Source organism: Rana temporaria, chromosome 3 (assembly GCF_905171775.1).
Source record: "Rana temporaria chromosome 3, aRanTem1.1, whole genome shotgun sequence".
NCBI lineage: Eukaryota > Metazoa > Chordata > Amphibia > Anura > Ranidae > Rana > Rana temporaria.
In genome coordinates, this window is record NC_053491.1 from 388,949,978 (window position 1) to 388,971,000 (window position 21,023).

The 21,023-nt window shown below is 40.9% G+C and overlaps 1 protein-coding gene across 4 annotated transcripts in view; it reads right to left on the minus strand.

Annotated features, from left to right (window-relative positions):
- Positions 1 to 537: 537 nt before the first annotated feature.
- The window catches only part of LOC120932922, a 152,273-nt gene continuing 131,787 nt past the window's right edge, over positions 538 to 21,023 (minus strand). The window contains exons 4-6 of one of the 4 annotated variants that reach the window (XM_040345784.1): positions 16,149 to 16,196; positions 3,370 to 3,418; positions 538 to 1,228 (exon numbers count right to left, since the gene is read on the minus strand). In XM_040345784.1, coding sequence (XP_040201718.1) covers positions 1,217 to 1,228; positions 3,370 to 3,418; positions 16,149 to 16,196 — 109 coding nt within the window. In that variant the 3' untranslated portion in view covers positions 538 to 1,216. Of the gene's footprint in view, positions 1,229 to 2,824; positions 3,419 to 15,927; positions 16,197 to 21,023 lie in introns of those variants that run through there. The other 3 variants (XM_040345786.1, XM_040345782.1, XM_040345785.1) reach the window with 3 other exon arrangements.

The window sequence follows — 21,023 nt, forward strand, 5'->3', positions numbered from 1 at the left end:
AGGTTAGTTTACCATAACATTTTCTCACCTTGCCACAGTTGATAGATTCAATGTTATTATTAGATTCCATTGCCACTGTGAAAAGACTAGCTTACTACCATATTCCGAAGCAATACACATAAAGTTTACTATACTTTGCGGCCCTGTACACAGGGCTGAATAGCAGGTGGTTTCTATAGAACCGGCCGACATTCAGCCCCTGTGCATGGCAGGGGCATAATCGTAAAAGTTCTGCTTATCCGAAGGTGTGTTCTGGTGGAGGGGGCCGTCCCTCTGTCAGAACACAATGGGGTTGATTTATTAAAGTGAAAAAGACTGTGCTCTTTGCAGGTGCAGTTGCTCCAGAGCTTAGTAAATGAGCAGAAATTCTGCTGACTTCCATCATCCAATAATTTTTCAGCAAAAATGCTGTTTTATTCTTTATTTTAATTGCACATGATTGGGTATTCTTTGCAAAGTGAAGCTTTACCTCATTTAGTAAGCTCTGGAGCAACTGCACTTGCAGATGTCAACTGCACTTTGCAAAGTGCACAGTCTATTTGCCTTTAGTAAATCAACCCCAAAAGCTCAGAGGGGGAGATTGTTGTACTAACATCAGATAGTTAGTACAACGGCTCCCCCCGAGCTATGCCTGTGTACCAGGCTTAACATTTTCCCACTTTGCCACATTAGCTTATTATCATATTCCCCCCACTATGCCCCTGAAAGTAAATCTCCCTGCTGTAAAGAAAAGTGTTCACCATCATTTTAAACGAGATTACATACAAAACAATTAATCAAAAGGCAAAATAGTAAAACAAAACAATGACTCTCCATGATTAAGAAGTCTCCATCGAAGAAATTACAGCCACTTCAGGAAAGACAGTAGATTGTATAGTTATCTGACACTTAGGGCTTGACCCCAAAACTAAACAACCTACTACCTCACCCCAAAGGACAGTCAGCCTCAGGACGAGGGATCACTTAGTACCAGGCTTGTAGGAAACAAAATGGCATGAAGAGGTTATAAAAGGCTGTGCAGAATGAATAGGACAGACAGGTAACGTTTATAATACCACAATACTGAGAAGATCTGTATCATTATCAGGAATCTTCACTGCATACATTATCAGATTATCACACTGCACACCTGCAGGGTTTCATAGAAATGATTTAATTCACCTCTAGTTTTCCTCGAAAGCAGGTTCAGACTGGCTGTTAATACGTTACCCAAAGGCTATGATTCCTCCTATAAGACGTTTGGAAAAAAAAAGTGATATATTATTTAATTACCTCTGGGTATTGTTAAAATCATTAACCAGTTATTTTCCTATAGAAAAGGTTTGCCATCTACAGATCCTGCAGTATGTCCCTGTAATGCAATATGAAGGATAAACTCACCTTTTGAAATAAATTAATAAATGCAATATTTTTTATTTTTTTTTGCAGATTGGGGGTACAATGCTAGGCTCCTGCAAACTCTCAGGATAGCCGTCTGCCCATACCATTTAAAAAGGGCAGGCAGTTACTTGAGAGCAGAAAAGATCAATGAACAACAAGAGTGCTCACAAGCGCCATTGCAGTTCATTAAGAACTACAAGCTGTCATCTGCAATGGCTGATGGTAGTTGTAGTCTATTCGGTCACCGGAAACAGTGGGTGAATGACGTTGCCATGTGGGTGGAGCCCGCGTGGTCACGCTGCTTTCAAATTGTGACAGTAGGTACAGGAAGAGGATCCCCCGCCCACTATCAGAGGGGCGGTCGAAGAGGGGATGCATGCTGAACATTTTCATTTTCCTCCTGACTTTTTCAATTTTTAAATCGACCTTTCTCAAGCTGGGTGGTGCTTACAGGGCCAGCCATGGCTTGAATTTCATGCAAAGCAACAAAAGAATTTTCTGAAATTTAGGTTGTGTATGAAGGGCCTTTAGTATTTTAGCATAGCACAACGGTACAGGGTCGAAACCACTTAATCTTCTTTTGTGGGCTGACAACAGTGGTCTAAGAGCTGAGTGCACTTCTTGCAGATCAACATGTATTTACTGTATTTGTCATTTGAAGGGTCTTTAAAGAGAAAATCACAGGGAAAAGGCATTTGTAATTTGCCTTGATGTACAAATACGACCATGACAGCACCAGAACTAATAAGTGAATAAAATAAATAAATAAATTATATATATATATATATATATATATATATATATATATATATATATATATATATATATATATTTATATATATATATTAAATGTAATTCATCTCAAAAATATGTAAAAACATATAATAATATAGGCGTGTAAACATCCATTCAAAAGGTCTCTCTCTACCACTTATTTGACACTTGCATATATATAATGCATAATAATGCATAAACTTAAGTACATTTTATTTTTTTATTAAATCTGCAGCTTTCATTATAATAATACCTGATGATCCTGCCAAATGGAAACAAGATAAAAATTACTACTTGTAATGGTTTTCACAGGTGAAGCTTTCAGAGATTTTGGATGCTAGTGGGTAATTCAACCTGCAGACATCCGCCCAAAACTCAAATATTTGTTTTGGATAGGCTGACATTTTAAAATGCAAGTCAACCTTTAAGAATATCCAAACATAACTAAATAAAATGTTGATGCAAAAATGTCATACTTTCATAGATATTAAATGCATAATAAACTTTTGTGAAGCAGTTAATTAAAGAATGAGTTCACCTATTTTTTCCCTCTAAATTCCAGCTCCCCTATGTATCAATATAGCATTAATGTACTTATTTGCAAAAATAAAACAGCTTTTCATTTTTTCTGCACATGCTTACCTCACTCACTTCATAGCTGTTTAAAAACACCATTCCATTACTTATGCCTTACTTCCTGGACAGACTTTAGGTTATGACACAGGAAGTAGTTGACCAGCTGATTTCATTAGCACCCACTCTGCATCATCTACCCTCAGCTGGTCAACTCCTTCCTGTGTCATGACCTAAAGTCTGTCCAGGAAGTAAAGCAGAAGTAATGGAGCAGTGTTTTTTAACAGCCACGAAGACAGTGAGGTAAGCGTGTGTGGAATAAATGAAAAGCTGTTTTATTTTTGCAAAACATATACATTAATGCTATGTTGGTATAAAGGGGAGCTGAACAAAGGTAAACTTAGCCTAGTATATCTTTAAATGGTAACTGCCAGGATAGAAATATTGAAGATGTCACAAAAGCACAAGAATGGAAGCCCAGAAGCCTGCAACTTCAAAATTATGTCAGCATTGGCAGTTTCCATGGCAGGTTCTCTTTAAATTAATTCACCATAATAGCAAATATGTACTGTATATTTCAGAAGCAAAGGAAAAAAAAAAGTCAAGAATAATCAAATCATTTTCAAGTAACCTCATACTTACAATGAAGTAAAAATATGCCTGACGTTTCAGTCTTTTTGGACCAGATGATCTGAAAATAAACAATATATATGCATTTATTAGTTTGATATGCCTCTTCCATTTTCTCAAATGTTAATATAAGAAACTATACATATATATATATATATTGCTCTTCACTGCTTTTTGAAATGCACAAGAGGTCTGGTTAAGAAACGATAAAATAAATATTTTGCTGCCTTTTATCGGTCTACCAATTTTAACAGCAAAATGATCTCAAATGTATGGAAGTTTTAAAAGGAAAGTTGCAATAATAAACAATGGTGAAAAGTAAACCAGGCAACTTTATAATTATGACATTGTCAGACTAATTAGAAACTGTAAGAACTGATATATCCCTATAAACCTTTGCCAATAAGCCCCAATGAGAAGAAAGACAATAAGACATGTAACGCAATAGATAAACACAGAAACTGACACTACACATGCACAGCTGTTATAGGTATTATATGACACAAGTTGTTTTTCTGGTTAGAATGTTTTATCGAGTTTGGAATGAGTTACTCAGGTGCTTACATACCTGCTTCCCTTCTGAGTGATCTAAACAGGGATACGTACAATAATCACATTATAGCAATAACAGGATCAGGGATGGACCAATGGGCAGTGGCTTCGTCAGGGTATAATGAGCACGTAGGACCATGTATAGCCGATACTCCCTGACAACACAGCTGATCACCCCTCATGGGTATTGTGTCTATATGAGGCTGATGATGCACACTTAGATGGTATCACAATCATGTGCAAGCAAAAATGCTGTTTTTTTTTAAATTTTTCCATGCATGTGATTAGGTACAGTATTATTTGCAGAGTGAAAGGCAGAAGTTTTTTTTTTATCTTAGTGCATTCTGTGTGCCTCAGCCCCCCTAATACTTACCTGAGGTCCCTCTCTGTCCAGTGACGTTAATGAGTGTCTCAGATGTCCGAGATTCTCCCTCCTGATAGGCTGAGACATAGCAGTGGCGCCATTGGCTCCCGCTGCTGTCAATCAAGGTCAGCTAGTCAATCAGGGGAGAGAGGGGGCAGGGGCCGGGTCGGGAGTCCCTCCCTGTCTGAATGGACATACGGAGTTGTGACTCAGCTCGGGTGCCCCCATAGCAAGCTGCTTGCTGTGGGGGCACTCAACAGGAGGGAGGGGCCGGGAGTGCCAAAGAGGGAACCGAGAAGAGGAGGATCCAGGCTGCCCTGTGCAAATCCACTGCACAGAGCAGGTAAGTATAACATGTTTGTTATTTTTATAGGAAAAAAACTTTACCTCATTTACTAAGCTCTGGAGCAACTGCAGTCTATTTGCCTTTAGTAAATTAACCCCTTAATCTCCCCCCCCCACTGCATTCAGTGGTTCCTACTGCTGCCCCCTGTGTTACTACAGGACACAGCGGTGATGTAGGGGCCAGCGGATTTAACCAAGGGAAACAGGAGACACACAGTCCTAAAAGTGTTGGTTTTTGAATAATGACCCTGTGCTAATATTTCTAGTTCAAGACTATTTTAGGACTTTTCCACAATGTAGAGGGAGTAAAGCTGCACAGTGTCCACCATTAGGGCTGCTGAGCAATGATCGACCTCCTATCTCCTGATTTTATTGGTGACAAATCTGCCTCTCTATGTATAATGTTACTCACAATAAGCTAATATATACAGAATACTAGGAATGCTGTATTTAAAGTAACTTTGTCACTGAACTGTGACAACTTATCACTGTTGTCAGCCATTAGAAGGAATATCAAGTTCTTATGGCCAGTCCAGCTGTGGACTGGGCAGACTGGCCATGACTGTGGCCCCAGATCACAATTCCAGCCTACTGTAAACAACATAGAATCGTTAATTAAAAAGAAAATGAAAAACATATTTTTTGCAGTTTTGGATCCTTTGCACCTGCAATCAGGTATTGAAATGTACTGTATTGCAGCATATTCAATAAAAGTCTAAAATAAAATCTTGCCCACGATAACCAAAATCCATACAGTACTTAAATGTTTTACTCCAATCCAACAGGTTCCAGTGGCCAATGTCCTGAGTTTACTTTGTATAATTTTTCACAGATATGTGTTGTTGCTCAGTGGCTGTAGCCCGGCAGTCACAGCAGGCTCTGGGTATCAAAGGTTGTCTTTTCAGCCTCAAAAGTAGGCCAGCTATTGTTTAGCTTTGGTAGTACCACAATCTGCCCACTAGAGAGAGCACTGTTACAGCCTATGCTTTCTGCAGCTAGGTCTTATGTCATCAAACTCTACTGTGTGTTAACCCCTACATTGCAGAATACACTGTTGCAATTAACTACATTCTTATTAGCATTCAGAATTTAGCACATTTCTGCATATGTGTAACATGTAAAAAAATCTTAAAGCGGGAGTTCACCCTAAAAAAAAATTTTAACATTAGATTGATGCTCATTTTGTCTAGGGGAATCGGCTAGTTTTTTTAAAATCGAAGCAGTACTTACCGTTTTAGAGAGCGATCTTCTCCGCCGCTTCCGGGTATGGTCTTCGGGACTGGGCGTTCCTTTTTGATTGACAGTCTTCCGACAGGCTTCCGACGATCGCATCTATCGCATCACGAGTAGCCGAAAGAAGCCAAATGTCGGTGCGGCTCTATACGGCGCCTGCGCACCGATGTTCGACTACTTTCGGAAAATCGTGACGCGGTAGATGCGACCGTCGGAGGCCTAGCCGATTCCCCTAGACAAAATGAGCATCAATCTAAGGGTAAAAATGTTCATTTCCGGGTGAACCTCCACTTTAAGGGTCATACATAAATTATATGGGCCCTGCATTACAACTCCACACATTTATGCTCTTGGCCAGTACTAATGAGCTATGTTTTTCTGGTGCCACTTCACCAATTATACATCAATCAGAGTAGGACCCAAAGTCAGCGCCACATGATGGCATTACCTAGTTACCCGTTCCCCATACAGACCTCCAATTACCATGTTTGGCAAAGGAAAGTTTTCCAGAACCAACTTACTATGTGGCTCTGGCCTCGTACACACAACAGTTTTCCTCGACAAAATCCATCAAGAAAAATGCTGGCAGAGCTTTTTTGCTGAGGAAAACGGTTGTGTGTATGTTTTTTGTCAAGAAAACTGTCGTGGAACTCGACGAGAAAAAAAGAGAACAAGTTCTCTTTTTTCTCGTCGGGAGTCTCAATTTCCTCGTCGTGTTTCTCGTCGGGCTGGTTTACGAGGAGAAACACATTTGTGTGTATGCTTAGAAACGCACGCATTCTCAGAATAAATTATGAGACGGGAGCGCACCTTCGGTAAAAGTAGCATTTGTAATGGAGATAGCACATTCGTCACGCTGTAACAGACTGAAAAGAGCAAATCATCTCTCACCAAACTTTTACTTAACACGCAGTAACATGAGATTAGCAAAAGCAGCCCCAAGGGTGGCGCCAATGGAATGTAACTTCCCCTTTATAGTGCCGTCGTACGTGTTGTACGTCACCGCGTTTGAGAACGACGAGATTTTGTCTTGACAGCGTGTACGCAGAGAAAGCTTGTCAAGAATCTCGACAAGCCTAACAAGGAACTCGTTGAGATTCTGATTGTGTACGAGGCCTCTGAGATATCATGCTATCTAATGCTAGGAGCCTTCCTGGAAGCTGTGAAAAGGTGTATCACAATAAACATATACAGTAAATATCCTTCAGGAACACCCACCTTTCACCATACCTATTATACATTGTGCATTTTATTTATTTAGCCCATAGCAATCCACTCTAAAAGGTCACTTTATTGTAGTTGCCTTCTAGGCCAAACAATTCCAGTCCTCCATTAATTAAACTAATTTATCCTATATTTTTAAGCTGGCCAAGATTTTATGAAAATTCAAAATACTTTATGAACTGAAGAACAAATGAATGTTTGATGACCAATAGAATTGAAATATTTTCCAGCTTTTTTAAAAAAAACAAAAAAACCTTAAGGTCCACTAACAACTGTTTTTTTAACAATGCTATCATTACAAACAGTTGTCTTTATAAATGGAAATTATAAGTTATCAAATTTCAGGTACAGAAAGAGTCAGAAACAATGACCTAATGCCCTAAACCTGTATGAGCTTTGTAAGACAATTACATGGTTTATTGTCATTAGTTGACTTACGGTTATTGTGGCATAGTGATTTTGTTGAATCTTGATGTCTCTTACGTCCATTGACGGACACAGCCGTTCTTTTTATTCTTGACCAAATGAGGTTTTATAGCACCACCTACTGGAGTAGGACAATAGGCAGACAAAACTCGGCCCCTCCTATGAGCAGTCCTTCTGGTATAAAACCCCTTACTCTGCCATGATCAAACCAGTTGCTCTGTCTAGTGTTCAGGAGTTAGGATGTAGTTCCCTGCTGGGACCATTGGTTCCACAAGCTTTTTTGTTTGTTTTTGGTACAGTCCCATCGGGGGGTTCCCAGCATGGGCTGGTTTGCCTAGCTGTTCTTGAGATTTTTTTGACCACCCCTCGATGTGGCACTGTTTGGGAACATTTCTATTTGGCCAAGATTAAAGAAGAAAAGCTGTGTCTGCCAATGAACGTAAGATAATATGTAAATGATTTGTTACTCACCGTAAAATCCCTTTCACTGAGTTCATTGACGGACACAGCACCCAACTCCTCCTTTACTGTTTCTGCTTCTAACATTGCTTTGTCACTAACTGGTTTGCCTATGGCAGATTGAGGGGTTTTATACCAGAAGGACTGTCCATAGGAGGGGCTGAGTTTTTTTCTGCTTAGTGTCCTACTCCTGTAGATGGTGCTATAAAACTCCATTTGGTCAAGATTAAAGAAGAAAGTTTGTGTCCGTCAATGAACTCAGAGAATGGGATTTTATGGTGAGTACCAAAACTGTGTCTAAAACTGTTTAGAGTTGATTTACTATAACTGGAGAATGTAAAATCTGGTGCAGCTGTGCATATTAGCCAATCAGCTTCCAGATTATTTTTTTGTCAAATCTTTTTTTTCACAAAAAAATTTTATTGAAAATTTTCATAGGCGTTACAGAAAGTACAATAACAAACATGTGTAAACAAATATACTTGGTTAAAACAAGGTATGTCACTTGTAAAGAAACAAACCAGTGCCCAATACGCATATACCGTAATACAGGGGTGCCCAACCTTTTGAAGCGCGAGGGCCACTTAACCGACTTGGTAACTGGTCGCGGGCCACAATCAGTGGAGGGGGCGGATGGCAGGTCCATGTCCACTCTGCATATGCTGAGCAGACACAGACACAGCCGGATCGAATTGGAGGTAGGAGACAAGTTGGTTTACATCTGCCACTCCTTGGAGGTGAATGGAGGGTCCAATTGGGTCGGACTGACTGTGTGAAAGGGGACCGTGGCTGCGTTCAAACGGATGCGCAGCGGTTTACCCGCACCGTGGGTGCAACGAAGTGTACCTTTTGGCTTTTCTGCACTTTGCAATAGACTTCTATTATATTCTACAGGTTTGGTGCACTTTTACAAAGCTCACCAAACTTGCAGGTAATAAAAGAATTCTGTGGCTCAGTACAGGTAACCCACAGGTGCGCTGCTCTGTATCTGCGGATTAGTTGGAAAGCAGCCCAGTAACCACTGCAGCATAGATATGCCCATATATACACTAATTTTAGTAATAAACTGACCTTTAATAACAGTATTCTATTCCATCCCAGAGCAGGAGGTTGCGGGCCACATCAGAGGGCTCCGCGGGCCACATGTGGCCCCCGGGCCACTGGTTGGGCACCCCTGCCGTAATAGGTCTGAACATAAAATCCCCAGAGTTCTCTGAAGTTTTGACAAGGCATATTTAAGTAGAGAATGATTGCAGCAGTGCATTATAAACCCATTAGTGCTATTATGGGATGGGGGCCATGTAAGAGAGCATAAGGTAGTAAATGGTTGTACTATAGGTCATGTAAAAAAGATGGGTAGTGTCCGACCTCAGATCGGCTTACTACTCCAACTCTTTCCTTGTGTGAGATTGATATGTGAAGAGGGGGGGGGGGTGGAAAATAAGAGGAAAAAGGAGAGCACCGAGTAGGGGGTGGAGAGAAAGAGGGGGGAAAGTGGGAGGTTGGCCCCCAGGGGGTTGTGTGGGGAGGGAGTGGGAGAACCACCAGCTACCCTCCCCAATTGTCCCCGGGCGTTGCACGGGATTGTCAAATCCTAATTGAACAAGCTGAAGTTAGAAGCTGATTGGCTACCATGCACAGCTGCACCAGATTTTGCACTGTAAGTAAATCAATCCCATAGTCTATCTGTTTAGAATTTCTCATGTCTCTTCAACACTTATGATGTCTCTTATGACTTATGAGAGAGCCTGGGGAGCAGAAGAAATGAGACAGGACTATACAGACACACACTTTGGCCTGCACTCATTTTAAAGCAATACATCACTGGAAAATGCAACCACTGCCCACAGAATTTGTCTGTACTGATCTATATTGAATGCAATGGAGTTTTATTTCTGTGTGTTTAAGTCTCTAATTATAAAGCACACCTCTTAGTTTCCTAAAGCCATGATAAACTGTCTACTTGAAAAAATTGGGTGCAGCCTGAGGACCTGCGCCTATCTCCCAAAACTTCATGAGCAGCTAGGAACCCCACTACATGAGACACTTGAAAATGCAAATTCCAATAGCTGCTGGTGAAATTGAGAGATATCTCCTCTCTTACTGTTCAATTGCCGTAATAGCCGCCCATCACAGTAATGGACCAATAAGAAAAAACAAATGGTAGAAGAGAACTCTATTCTTCTTTGCTAATAAACCCCTCTGGGTTTTCGGGTTCCCAAGGTGCTTCTGAAGACGATCGAGGATATGTACAAGAACCTAAGTGCTTGTATTTTATTAATGTAGCTGGTTTACAATAGTTTAGAACCTAACAAGAATAATTTAAGATAAATCCTCAAAATGTAAACGATACTCTTCTCCTTTTTGTTCACCAACCTCAGAAGATTTAGTGCTGGTTCACACAGGGGCGACTTGTCCGGCGATTTAGCTGCCTGACATGTCGCGCTCAGTTCTGTACTATGGAACCGTTCTAATAGGAGCGATTCAAGTCGCTCCGACTTAGAAAAAGGTTCCTGTATGACTTTGGGACGACTTCAGAAGTCATTTTGCTAGTCGCCTCTGAAGTCATGTGTAGATCGCCTTGCCGAGTTGTGCGGCAAGTCGTGCTGCCCCTGCGTGAACCGGCACTGAGATGTTTATTTACAAAGAGGTAAAACGTACATTTCCCCTTTTTTAAAAAATCTACTCCTCTCTCCAATTTGTTAAAAAAATCAAATCACCCCCCCACCCCAACACACTCACTATTAACCTTACACATGAAAATCAAATGGAAAAAAGCAGAATGGCCACACCTGTGACAATACATCGCCTCTATGACCACAGAGTAATATTGGATATTTTGGATTAACATTAAGTGGTAAATAGGCTGTGGTCACTCCCTCCTTTTTCTGCTCTTCCCTGCGATGACAGCATTAGAACGGGCGTGCTGCACGTGGTACACCACACAGATCTGCATTCCAGATCAATTGGAAACACTATTAAAGCAGATGATAGATTGAAGAGCTGCAGAAGAACAAGTGACTCCCCAGAGGCTGACCACCCAACCACAAGGTCATTGTTTATCCTCAGTGGCCCCACACTCCTTGTCAGCTACCTGCACACTTCCAATACTGAAGTGAGGATGGAACCAACTGCTGGATCAGTCAAAGTTAATGGTCTGTCCTCTGACTAATCCCACATTTATTTTGTGGTTCCTCAAATTCCTGTGCAGTCAGCCAATTACCAAACATAAAATAATTCACTATGCATTTATGTTTGGCCTTTTTAACTCTCCGAAGATCTGCTGTGCGTAGTTTTGGAGGACAGTTGCACATAGATTTGAAAAGATTACTGCTAATGCATTTAAAGGGAATATACAGTGATTTGAATGTATATTTTGGTTAGTTATTATGTTCACTGTTAAAAAATATATATTTTTTTACTTATAATCAGCTAACTAGGAACTACTGCAATTCATATAATATATTTACTTTTTACAGCCAGCAGTTATAGAGCGTTATGCAAGATAAAGTCTCTTTTTTATAACTGCTGTGCTTAAAGTGAATCTATGCTTTTCCCAACAGGTTTACTAAAATGTATTCCTTCATAAACAGTATTTCCTTTTCTTTCGCTCCCTAACTTCTCTGTTCACCAGAGTGAAAAAATAGTCCCGTGTGAGGTACGAGTAACCACAGTCATAGCCTACACAGGGCAATGGGCTCCCTATGTGTCAGAGCTTATTGGTCCAGAAAAATCACACGGAATGAGTCATATGGTCCTCCATACACAGAAGTATGGGGTATTTCCTTCAGCTAAATGGAGCAATTGAGCTAAAAAGTTGTTGTTTTGCTATAAATGGGAGGATATAAAGTAGAAATAAATTACAGAAAGGAGGGACAAATCACTGTTCTCCTTTTCTAGCAAAGATACCGTCTGCTAGGAAACAGATAGATAGTGCTGTGCTTTCTTATTAGAAACCAGCACCCTCCTTGAACAGAGTGTCATTAATTTACCTCCTAAAATGATTTTGCAGCGAGCAGCCCCAATCCATCACTTCTTGGGTCTTCAGCTGCCGGTGCTCCTGGCTACTTCAGCCCACTGAATGCCCCTATAGCAAGCCACTTGTTATGGGGGAACTCGTGCGTTCTTGCTCCTGCGCCCTGTCCCCCACCGTGTCACTGGCTGTGATTGACAACAGCGGGAGCCAATGATGAGGGAGAGGACTAAGAGAGCCTTGGCTCTCATACACATCGCTGGATTGAGATCAGACTTGTATGTATTTAGGGGGGCTGCAGGGGAAGCTGCATGCAGAAGGTGTTTACCTTACTGTGTAGATTGCACTAAGGTACATCTAGCTTATCTTAAAACTAGACTTAAAACTTTTCTCCTTTATTTTCATCTGGTGATCTTGCAGAGGAAACCGGTCGTGTGTACATTTTTCGACGAGGAAACTGTAGAGGATCCCGTCTTCTTTTTCCTCGACGGGAATGGAGAAACTTGCCTTGTCGAGTTCCTTGACAGCCTAACAAGGAACTCGACGAGGAAAACGATGTGTTTCACCCATCGAGTTCCTCGGTCGTGTGTACGAGGCTTTAGACTGATAGTAGAAATCACTAAGGTTGTAGCAGCTTGGTAGGGCGCAGCTGCTAGTCCTTGTGTGCCACTAGACAAAAGCTATTTGATGATCAAACAGAACAAAGCATATTTTGGAATTCAGGAACAGAGGCCCAGCCCCATTGGCTGGCCAGGATGATTTGCTTGGGGTCAAACCGCGGCGACTTTTCAGAGGCTGCAGCTTACAGCATCAGATTAACAGGATACCTTGTTTGTGTGCTGAGAACAGCTGCAAGGACATCATGGTTCACATAGGCAAACATGGATGCTTATATCACCATACAGTAATTATTTTAGGGTTCCCATACAAGTGCAGACTGCAGAAGAGACTTGCTCAAGAACTCCACTGCCCACCAGTGGCGGTTCGTCCATAGAGGGCGCTGGAGCGCCGCCCCCTCTGGCTCCGCACTGCCACTGACTAATAACATAGATTCATTGCATTGCATTAATCTATGTTATTGTCGCCGCTGCCGCTGGTCTAATTCAGATGGCCGGAACTAGAGCGCCGGCCACCTGAATAACGGCAGCTGGTTGGCTGTATGGAAGTGCCTATCAGAGCCAGCGGTTTTGATAGGCTTTCCGAGTACAGCCCTCAGGCTGTAGTCGGCTTCCGAATGCTTAGATGGCATGGCACAGTGGCTGCATTTGATGGCATGGCACAGTGGCTGCGTTTGATGGCATGGCACAGTGGTGCGAATTGATGGCACAGTGGCTGCGTTTGATGGCATAGCACAGTGACTGCATTTGATGGCATGGCACAGTGGTGACAATTGATGGCACAGTGGCTGCGTTTGACAATTGATGGCACAGTGGTGACAATTGATGACCTTGTGGAGATGCAAGCAAGTGGATTTAAATAAAAATTTACCTTTATCATTATAAAGCCATGCTTAAGCTCCAGTGAGTGACTTAAGGCTGACATGTTGCCATCACTTTATTGCAGGGAGGAGGTAGCATATGCTCATTCACCTGTTTCCCAGTTATCTCCCGAACTGTACATTGCAACAAGTCACAAGGTGAGAGGCTGCAACAGGGGTTGATCAGTGTCAGGCACTCGTTAACACAGACAAGAACTGCACAGGACTTCAGAGTCACCAGAATTTAAATGACTTTGGCATCTCTGAGCCATCATCTCATTCCCTGAAGTAAATGGTGACCCTAGATGATGCCTGTACGATGATAAAGGCATCCTTTAGAAGAGAAAAGCAGGTGAAAGCATTGTCAGGAAAATAATAAATACCTGGAAATGTTATACCGACACATTACTTTGCACATAAAGTGGACTTACAAAAACAGTTGGGGAATCATATTGGTTCTAGTAATGACGGTTTATTTCTAGGATTTTTGGAGACAGAGGTAGCAGAGGAACTGGCTCGGATAAAGCTTAAAGGGGTTGTAAGGGTTTGCTTTTTATTTTCTAAATTGTATGTGTTCACAGCATCTCCCCCCAGGGATGTAGTCCCAAATGGAGGCTCCCATTGGAGCACACTGACTAACCCACAGCCAGAACGGCTCGGATGATGGGGGCAAGCTTCCCGAGGAGGATCGGGAAGTGAGTTCAGTTCAGACAAAAAAAATAAAAAATTTAGAAGGCAAATCGAAGGAAAATGTAAATGAACCAATAATGTACTAGCTTAAAGGAACATATTTAGAAAAAAACAAAAAACCTTTACAAACCCTTTAATAAAGCAATGGGATGGTATTCTTCCCAGAGTTCTAAGAGAACTTAGGTATAGTTGTTGGACCATTAACAGATCTTTTTAATCAATCTCTTCTAACAGGAGAAGTTCCCCATGACAGACAGCTTATATTGTACGTATCCACAAGAAGGGCAGCAAGGTAGATGTTGGCAATAACAAGCCAGTGAGTTTAACATCAATTGTATTCAAGTAAATGGAATCACTCCTGAAAAGAATCACTTAAAAATACACTTGCAGCATGGCTTTACTGAGGGCTGATCATGTCAGACTTTTTTTTACTATTTTACCAATGTTTTTGACCAGGGTGGTGCTGTGGACATAGCATATGCTAAATTTCAGCAAGGCATTTGATACAGTTCCACATAATGATCTAAAACAAAAGTTATCCAAGCTAGGACTTTGGGTGGTTCTTTGGATATGCAGTTGGCCAAAGGATAGCTATCAGAGTGTGGTTGTAAATGGGGTCCATGCTAGAAACCAGTCACTAATGGTGTACCACAAGGCTCTGTACTAGGTCCTATTTTATTTAATCTATATATAACTGATATAACTAAAGGTTTGATGGGCAAGGTATGTATTTTTGCTGATGATACAAAGGTGTGTAATAGGGTTGATATCCCTGGAGGTGTCTGTAACATGGAACATGATTTGGCATTGCTGGAATATTGGTAAAAAGCAATGGAGACTGCAGTTCAATGTTTTTAAATGTAAAATAATGCACCTAGGGAAAAAGAATCCACTGAGAGAGCACAACATTGGGGGTACAATGTTGGCCAGCACTACAGAGGAAAAAGATTTGGGGGGATTTATTTCAGATGATAGCAAAATGAGCAAACAGTGTGACCAGGCAGTGGGAAAAGCGAATAGAATTCTAGGATGCATCACTAGAGGGATCAACAGCAGGAGGAAGGAGGTCCTGATTCCCCTAGATCAGTGGTGCCCAACCAGTGGCCCAGGGGCCACATGTGGCCCATGGAGCCCTCTGATGTGGCCCACGACCTCCTTCTCTGGGATGGAATAGAATAGAATACTGTTATTAAAGAGGAAGCAAACCCTCTCTAAAAAATAATAATAAAAAAACACCCTGCAAGACAAATGCATAATGAACTAGTATGCAAAGCATGTGGCATATTTCTAAATCAGTGAATATGACTTTCATCAAATATTATTAGTATTGTACAGGATTTATAAAGCGCCAACAGTTTGTGCAGCACTTTAAAATATAAAAGGGAGACAGTACGGTTACAATAGAATAAAATACAAGAGGATTAAGAGGACCCTGCTCATAAGGTAAATTGGTGGTGAACAGGGGTCAAGTCCTGGGGAAAAAAGTGTGGGAACTCCCACCCAAGATCCACTCCCCCACCAAAAAATTAAATTAATACGCTCATATGCATAATTACTAAACAGCATGTTTTTTTTTCCGATCCACTGTACCTTAGTAATCCTTTATGTTACTGGCCGCTTCCTGTATATGGATTCATCGGGTAGTGTGCGGGTATTCCGTCACTTCCTCGATGCCGCAATGTCTCCTGGGAGCTTTTGTCATTGTTCCCAGGAGACATTGCGGAGGTCTGCCGCAAGTTATCGCGGGATTTAGAAAGAAGCTGGGCATCGCCGCTTAGTGAAGGATTGGCTCGGGCGGCTCGGATTCTCTCGGCTGCTCTAGTCCTGCAAAGGGAACCTGCTGTGAAAAAAGTGCAGGAACTCCGTTCCCACGCGTTCCCGCAGGACTTGAGCCCTGGTAGTGAATCAATCACTGTCATTAAAAACACATATACTAGGAAGATTCACCGGCAGTGTTTGATGAAAATCAGATTCGCTGCTTTATAAATATACAGTCACTGAACAAATTTTTCTCAGCAATTCAAAACTTGAAATGTAGTGAAACTCACTTTCTTTTTATGCTGGTTACTGTGACGAGGTGCAGTAGTCTTGGTTTTCTGCAAGAAAATAAAAAAGAAAAGTAGATTTAGCTAGATAAGTTTACATAGTTCGGAAACAGTCAAAGCATCATACAAAGGTACATACACTACATACAGTACATTCAAATTTGATAATATTGGTGTTGTCAGATTGAATCTTTCTCTTGCTCTATCATAGGTCATGCTTAGCGTTTTGGACTTTTCTTCTTCTTTTATCACTGAAAATACAGAAGAAGGACTGATGCCGCGTACACACGATCGGTTAAACTGATGAGAATGGTCCGATGGACCGTTTTCATCGGTCAAAACTGATCGTGTGTGGGCGCCATCGGTTATTTAACTATCAGTTAAAAAAAAGCCAACTTGTTTTAAATTTAACCGATGGATTCCTAACCGATAGAACAAAACCGATCTTTAGTAGGCACAACTATCGGTTAAAAATCCACGCATGCTCAGAATCAAGCCGACGCATGCTTGGAAGCATTGAACTTCGTTTTTTTAGCACGTCGTGTGTTTTACGTCACCGCGTTCTGACACAATCGTTTTTTTAACCGATGGTGTGTAGGCGCGACGGACCATCAGTCAGCTTCATCGGTTTACCGATGAAAACGGTCCATCGGTGGTCCGTTCTCATCGGATGGACCGATCGTGTGTACGCGGCATGAGACTTTACTGTTGCAGAAAAAAGAATGAGACTTGACGGGGAGAGCATATCTGGAATTTGTGAAGTGTTTTTGGCGAAATTGATTAAGCTGTTGGCAACATTTTGCTGAAGTGAAAGCTCTCAATTTTTCATTCAAGCTGCATAGGTTAAATCTGCTAGAATTTTTTATTTATTTAGTTGATTTGATTTAGTATTATTTTTTTTGAGTGCAATATAATTTTTTTTATTGTTAAATTTTTTAGTGTTTCAAAAAAAAATTAATAAAATTAAAATATTGAGGGGAAGGCGACTGGCACAAGAACAGGTCTATACAAGAACAGTATAGTTGAAAGAAGTGTCTGTAACCCACAGAATCCATTTGAAGCCCATTACACTTAAAACCACTGAAATCCACCTTCAGTTTGCCTTCTTTGCCTTCAGTCGATTAGTCAAAATGGGGAAATTTTGAGAAATCTCTAGATTTCCTCCGAAATTGTGAAGAAACTAAAACTGTAATTTTTACTCATCCTTAGTCATTAGACAATCATTTCCCTTTATAGCGCAGTCAAGTGGTTGGATTTTTTACTCCCAATGATTAGGAGACAAATGCATTATTTTAACCATTATATTATTGATGCAACCTAAATAATAGATTGAGTTCAGTTTTCACATGTCTGCTTTGTTCTGAGGACACAAGAGATCATTCTTTGTTGGGTAGCCACAGGTGGATCCTCTAATAGGTTTACTGGCCATTCCCAGCAACCTTTCAAGCTGAGAATTGTTGGCTATGTCCTGGAAGGCCTGGCATTGGGCCACTATTGTGCAGTCCCAACATGTAACATAAGTGACACATTAAGGATATCCCTGACGGCGGATTTATGACTGTACTGTCTCCTTTCATATTGTATAGCATTGCACAAACTGTTGGCACTACATACAACATAAATCTTGTATAAAATTAATATGAGCTACCCCCATTGTTTCGCATGCAAAGTAGCATTTCACCAAAACATAATTATTTATTGGGTAAAGTTGGGTGGAGTTCTGCTTCAATGGGGATTTACAGCTTTCAGGCACCCCAGCAAGGAAGTTTGAAGGCCTAGATTCACCTTCTGCTGAGGCACTAATCTATCTGGACATGCTTGGCCACTAAAATAACAGAGACAGTGTTACAGTATTTCTACATCTTATACCCTCTGTTGGATATTCAATAGAGATGTATAGAGATAGGCAGCACATCATAATAGGTATTTCCTATGGCCAGAAAGAAGACCCATGTGAGAGGGTTCCAGATTCTGATAACCAATCATGTACACTAGTGGTATCCAGTAAAAGAAAACTCCACACAACACGTGAGACCTTAAACGGAAACAGGTGTATGGGTGCTTCCACCTTAATGCATAACATCTTTACCTGGTGCTCAAAATCATCTCCGAATTATAAATGGCTTGATTTAAGGCCATGATTAGTCCTGACGGCCAAAACGTGTTAGCTGTTTATAGCTACTGTACATGCTTTTTCAATAAAGAAAGATTATTTTTGGATGGTATCCCGTGTGCCGACCATCTTTCTTGTGATCAACAAGTGAGACCAGTGAACATCTACAGTTATCCTGACCTAAACAACTTGGAGTCCCCAGAACACAAGATTATTGGTAAGGGGATTCAAGCAATGGGGTGGCCCGAGTTTTGGATAGTGATTTTATGTTTGTGTCCCTACTGGCGAGATTCAACATCTCGGCTTCTCCTGCTGACCATTCTCAAAAATTGAAGATGATGGGAAATCCAAAATTTTAGAGTTGTCACCAGAATAGAGGGAAAATCTTCCAATAGGGACACACATCCTAGTGACAATTGTCTATGAGTTTAATTTCCCCTACTATATCCCCTCAATTTCTGTTACATCTCCAGTACAGGAAGTAAAAATAAAACTCCCCATTGGATCATAAGCAGCAAAAAATATACAGGGGTTTAACCTATTCCTTACTTTATCCAACTAACATAGCTATACATTTCTATATTTGTATTGTATATTCCTTATACTATTGATGGAATAGACATTTCCATAGCAAAGGAAGCCTACACATTAGTCAGTTATGTTCAATCAAACAGTGGGTTTAACAAAAAAATAACCCGATTCCCCCATCCACACTTTTGAATCCTCCCATTGAGCTATGGTATTCTGACAGTGGGAAAACCTCTCTGCAGGGAAAATGTGACAGGGTGGTTGTACAATTGGTAGATAGACTTTTGTACAACCACAGCATCCATGTTGTATGGATCGGAATTTGCACAGTCCCTACTGAACTGGCCACATTTCGATCCATGCATGGCCAGCTTAACCCCTATTAGAAAATGTTACCACAATTACACAGTGATTGAAAGATAAAATGAGCCTACATAAAACATTATAGCCTAGTTGGGAAAATGTTAACCAGAGTGTGTCCAAACCATATCTATTTCCCTCATAAATAAATTCCATTCATAATTTGGAGAGGAGTCTGCAAGCTCCATGTGCACTGTAGGTTTTAGCTGTATCTGTTAACATTGCTATCTCAATCTGTGTACAGTCTCTCTTCCCTGACCTCTTAGGTCTGTTTTAGGAACCCAGTGGTGGCCATACATGCTTCAATAAATAATTGCTTTCTTTTAAAATCTATGTATTACTTTCTAGAGGAATAATCAATCTACAGTGGAAAACCCTTTTCAATCAACATGATACACACTGGGACGTGGATTTAAATCAGTATTTAAGATACGCTCATAGCTTATGAAGGAAATTTATCGATTGCGTCTCTGCTTCCAGCAGGTAATCTCATAATGTGATCAATTTAAATAAAATCAGATTCATGAACAAAGTATCTCAGTGCTGCTAACTGACGCAATGCGATTGATGATTTTCCGCCATGGTTGACCAACTCCGTTTGATCAAATCTGATCTAAATCAATTGGATTGTGAAGTTTGGATATCTGTTTGTTTGCCAATTTGATCATTCAATAAAATCGAAGCATGTGTGGCCACCGTAACATACCATACATATCCTCCTACTGAGAGATCCATCATCTAATGAAAACACTGTTCTCCTCACAATGACAACCAGAAACCACAGTAGAAGACAATTCTGGTATAATCCCCCAATCTCCAGTGGCTGAGTATTGTCAACCAGAAGGAGGATATCCTTACAAGATGGATATCTGCACTCATATGATGATCTCTAGGTAGTAGAGAGAACACATAAACTGTACCTCTGCACTGTCCTTCTCTATGAGCTCTGTCCAATCTTCCTTTACAGTCTCAAACCCTCCCATCACTGGCACACGTTTGACATAAGAAAGCACAGATCTAAGCAAAAAATCATTAAATTCTTCAGTAATGTTAGTCATCTCCGCAGCGCTGTTCACCAACTTGAAGGGTTGATCTAAAACATTTCTGACCTCAGTTCAACCAGTGTGGAGGACAAAAGACAGCAAACTGGTAATTTCAGTTCATTCAGGTGTTCAGTACATTGTGTAATCACAAGTGTTTTAGGTTAATCATAAGGTACTGGAAATAAAGGCGTAAGAAGGACAGGTTAACCCCATCTCTGCCATTAACGCTGCTGCACAACCCATGACTGCACACAAAGCCGCTATCATCAACAATACTAAGCTGTAGAATCCCTACATGATGCTCGCTCAATTAATCAAGGATAGTTAGACCACATCACAAAAGGGGGAACAAAAGTTCAGGACACTGTTAAAAGAGAAGTGTGGATGTAAAAATAAAATTATACTCAAGTGGATGTAGCATCGATCTGATGGGTCACAGGAGTGAAGAACTAACTGCACTCCTGTGATCCATAGAAGTATAGCCAAAATAGCTTTGTCTATACTCCTTTAATACTACGGCATTCAAAAACATTTTAGACAATTATGCACTTCCAACCTTGTGGTAACAGTTTGGGGAAGACCCATTTCCGTTCCAGCAAGGCTGTGGACAAACCCACCTCATAAAGACTCATAAAGACGTGGTTTGATGACTTTGCTGTGGAGGAGATTAAAGAGGTGTTCCTCCCCTCCCCCCCCCCAATGAAAAAATGAAAAGTCGGCAGCTATAAATACTGTAGCTGCTGACTTTTAATATTAGGACACTTACCTGTCCAGAATTCCCGCAATGTTGACACCCCAGCCAATTTTCGGATCAGCTGTCGGGTTCTGCCGCAG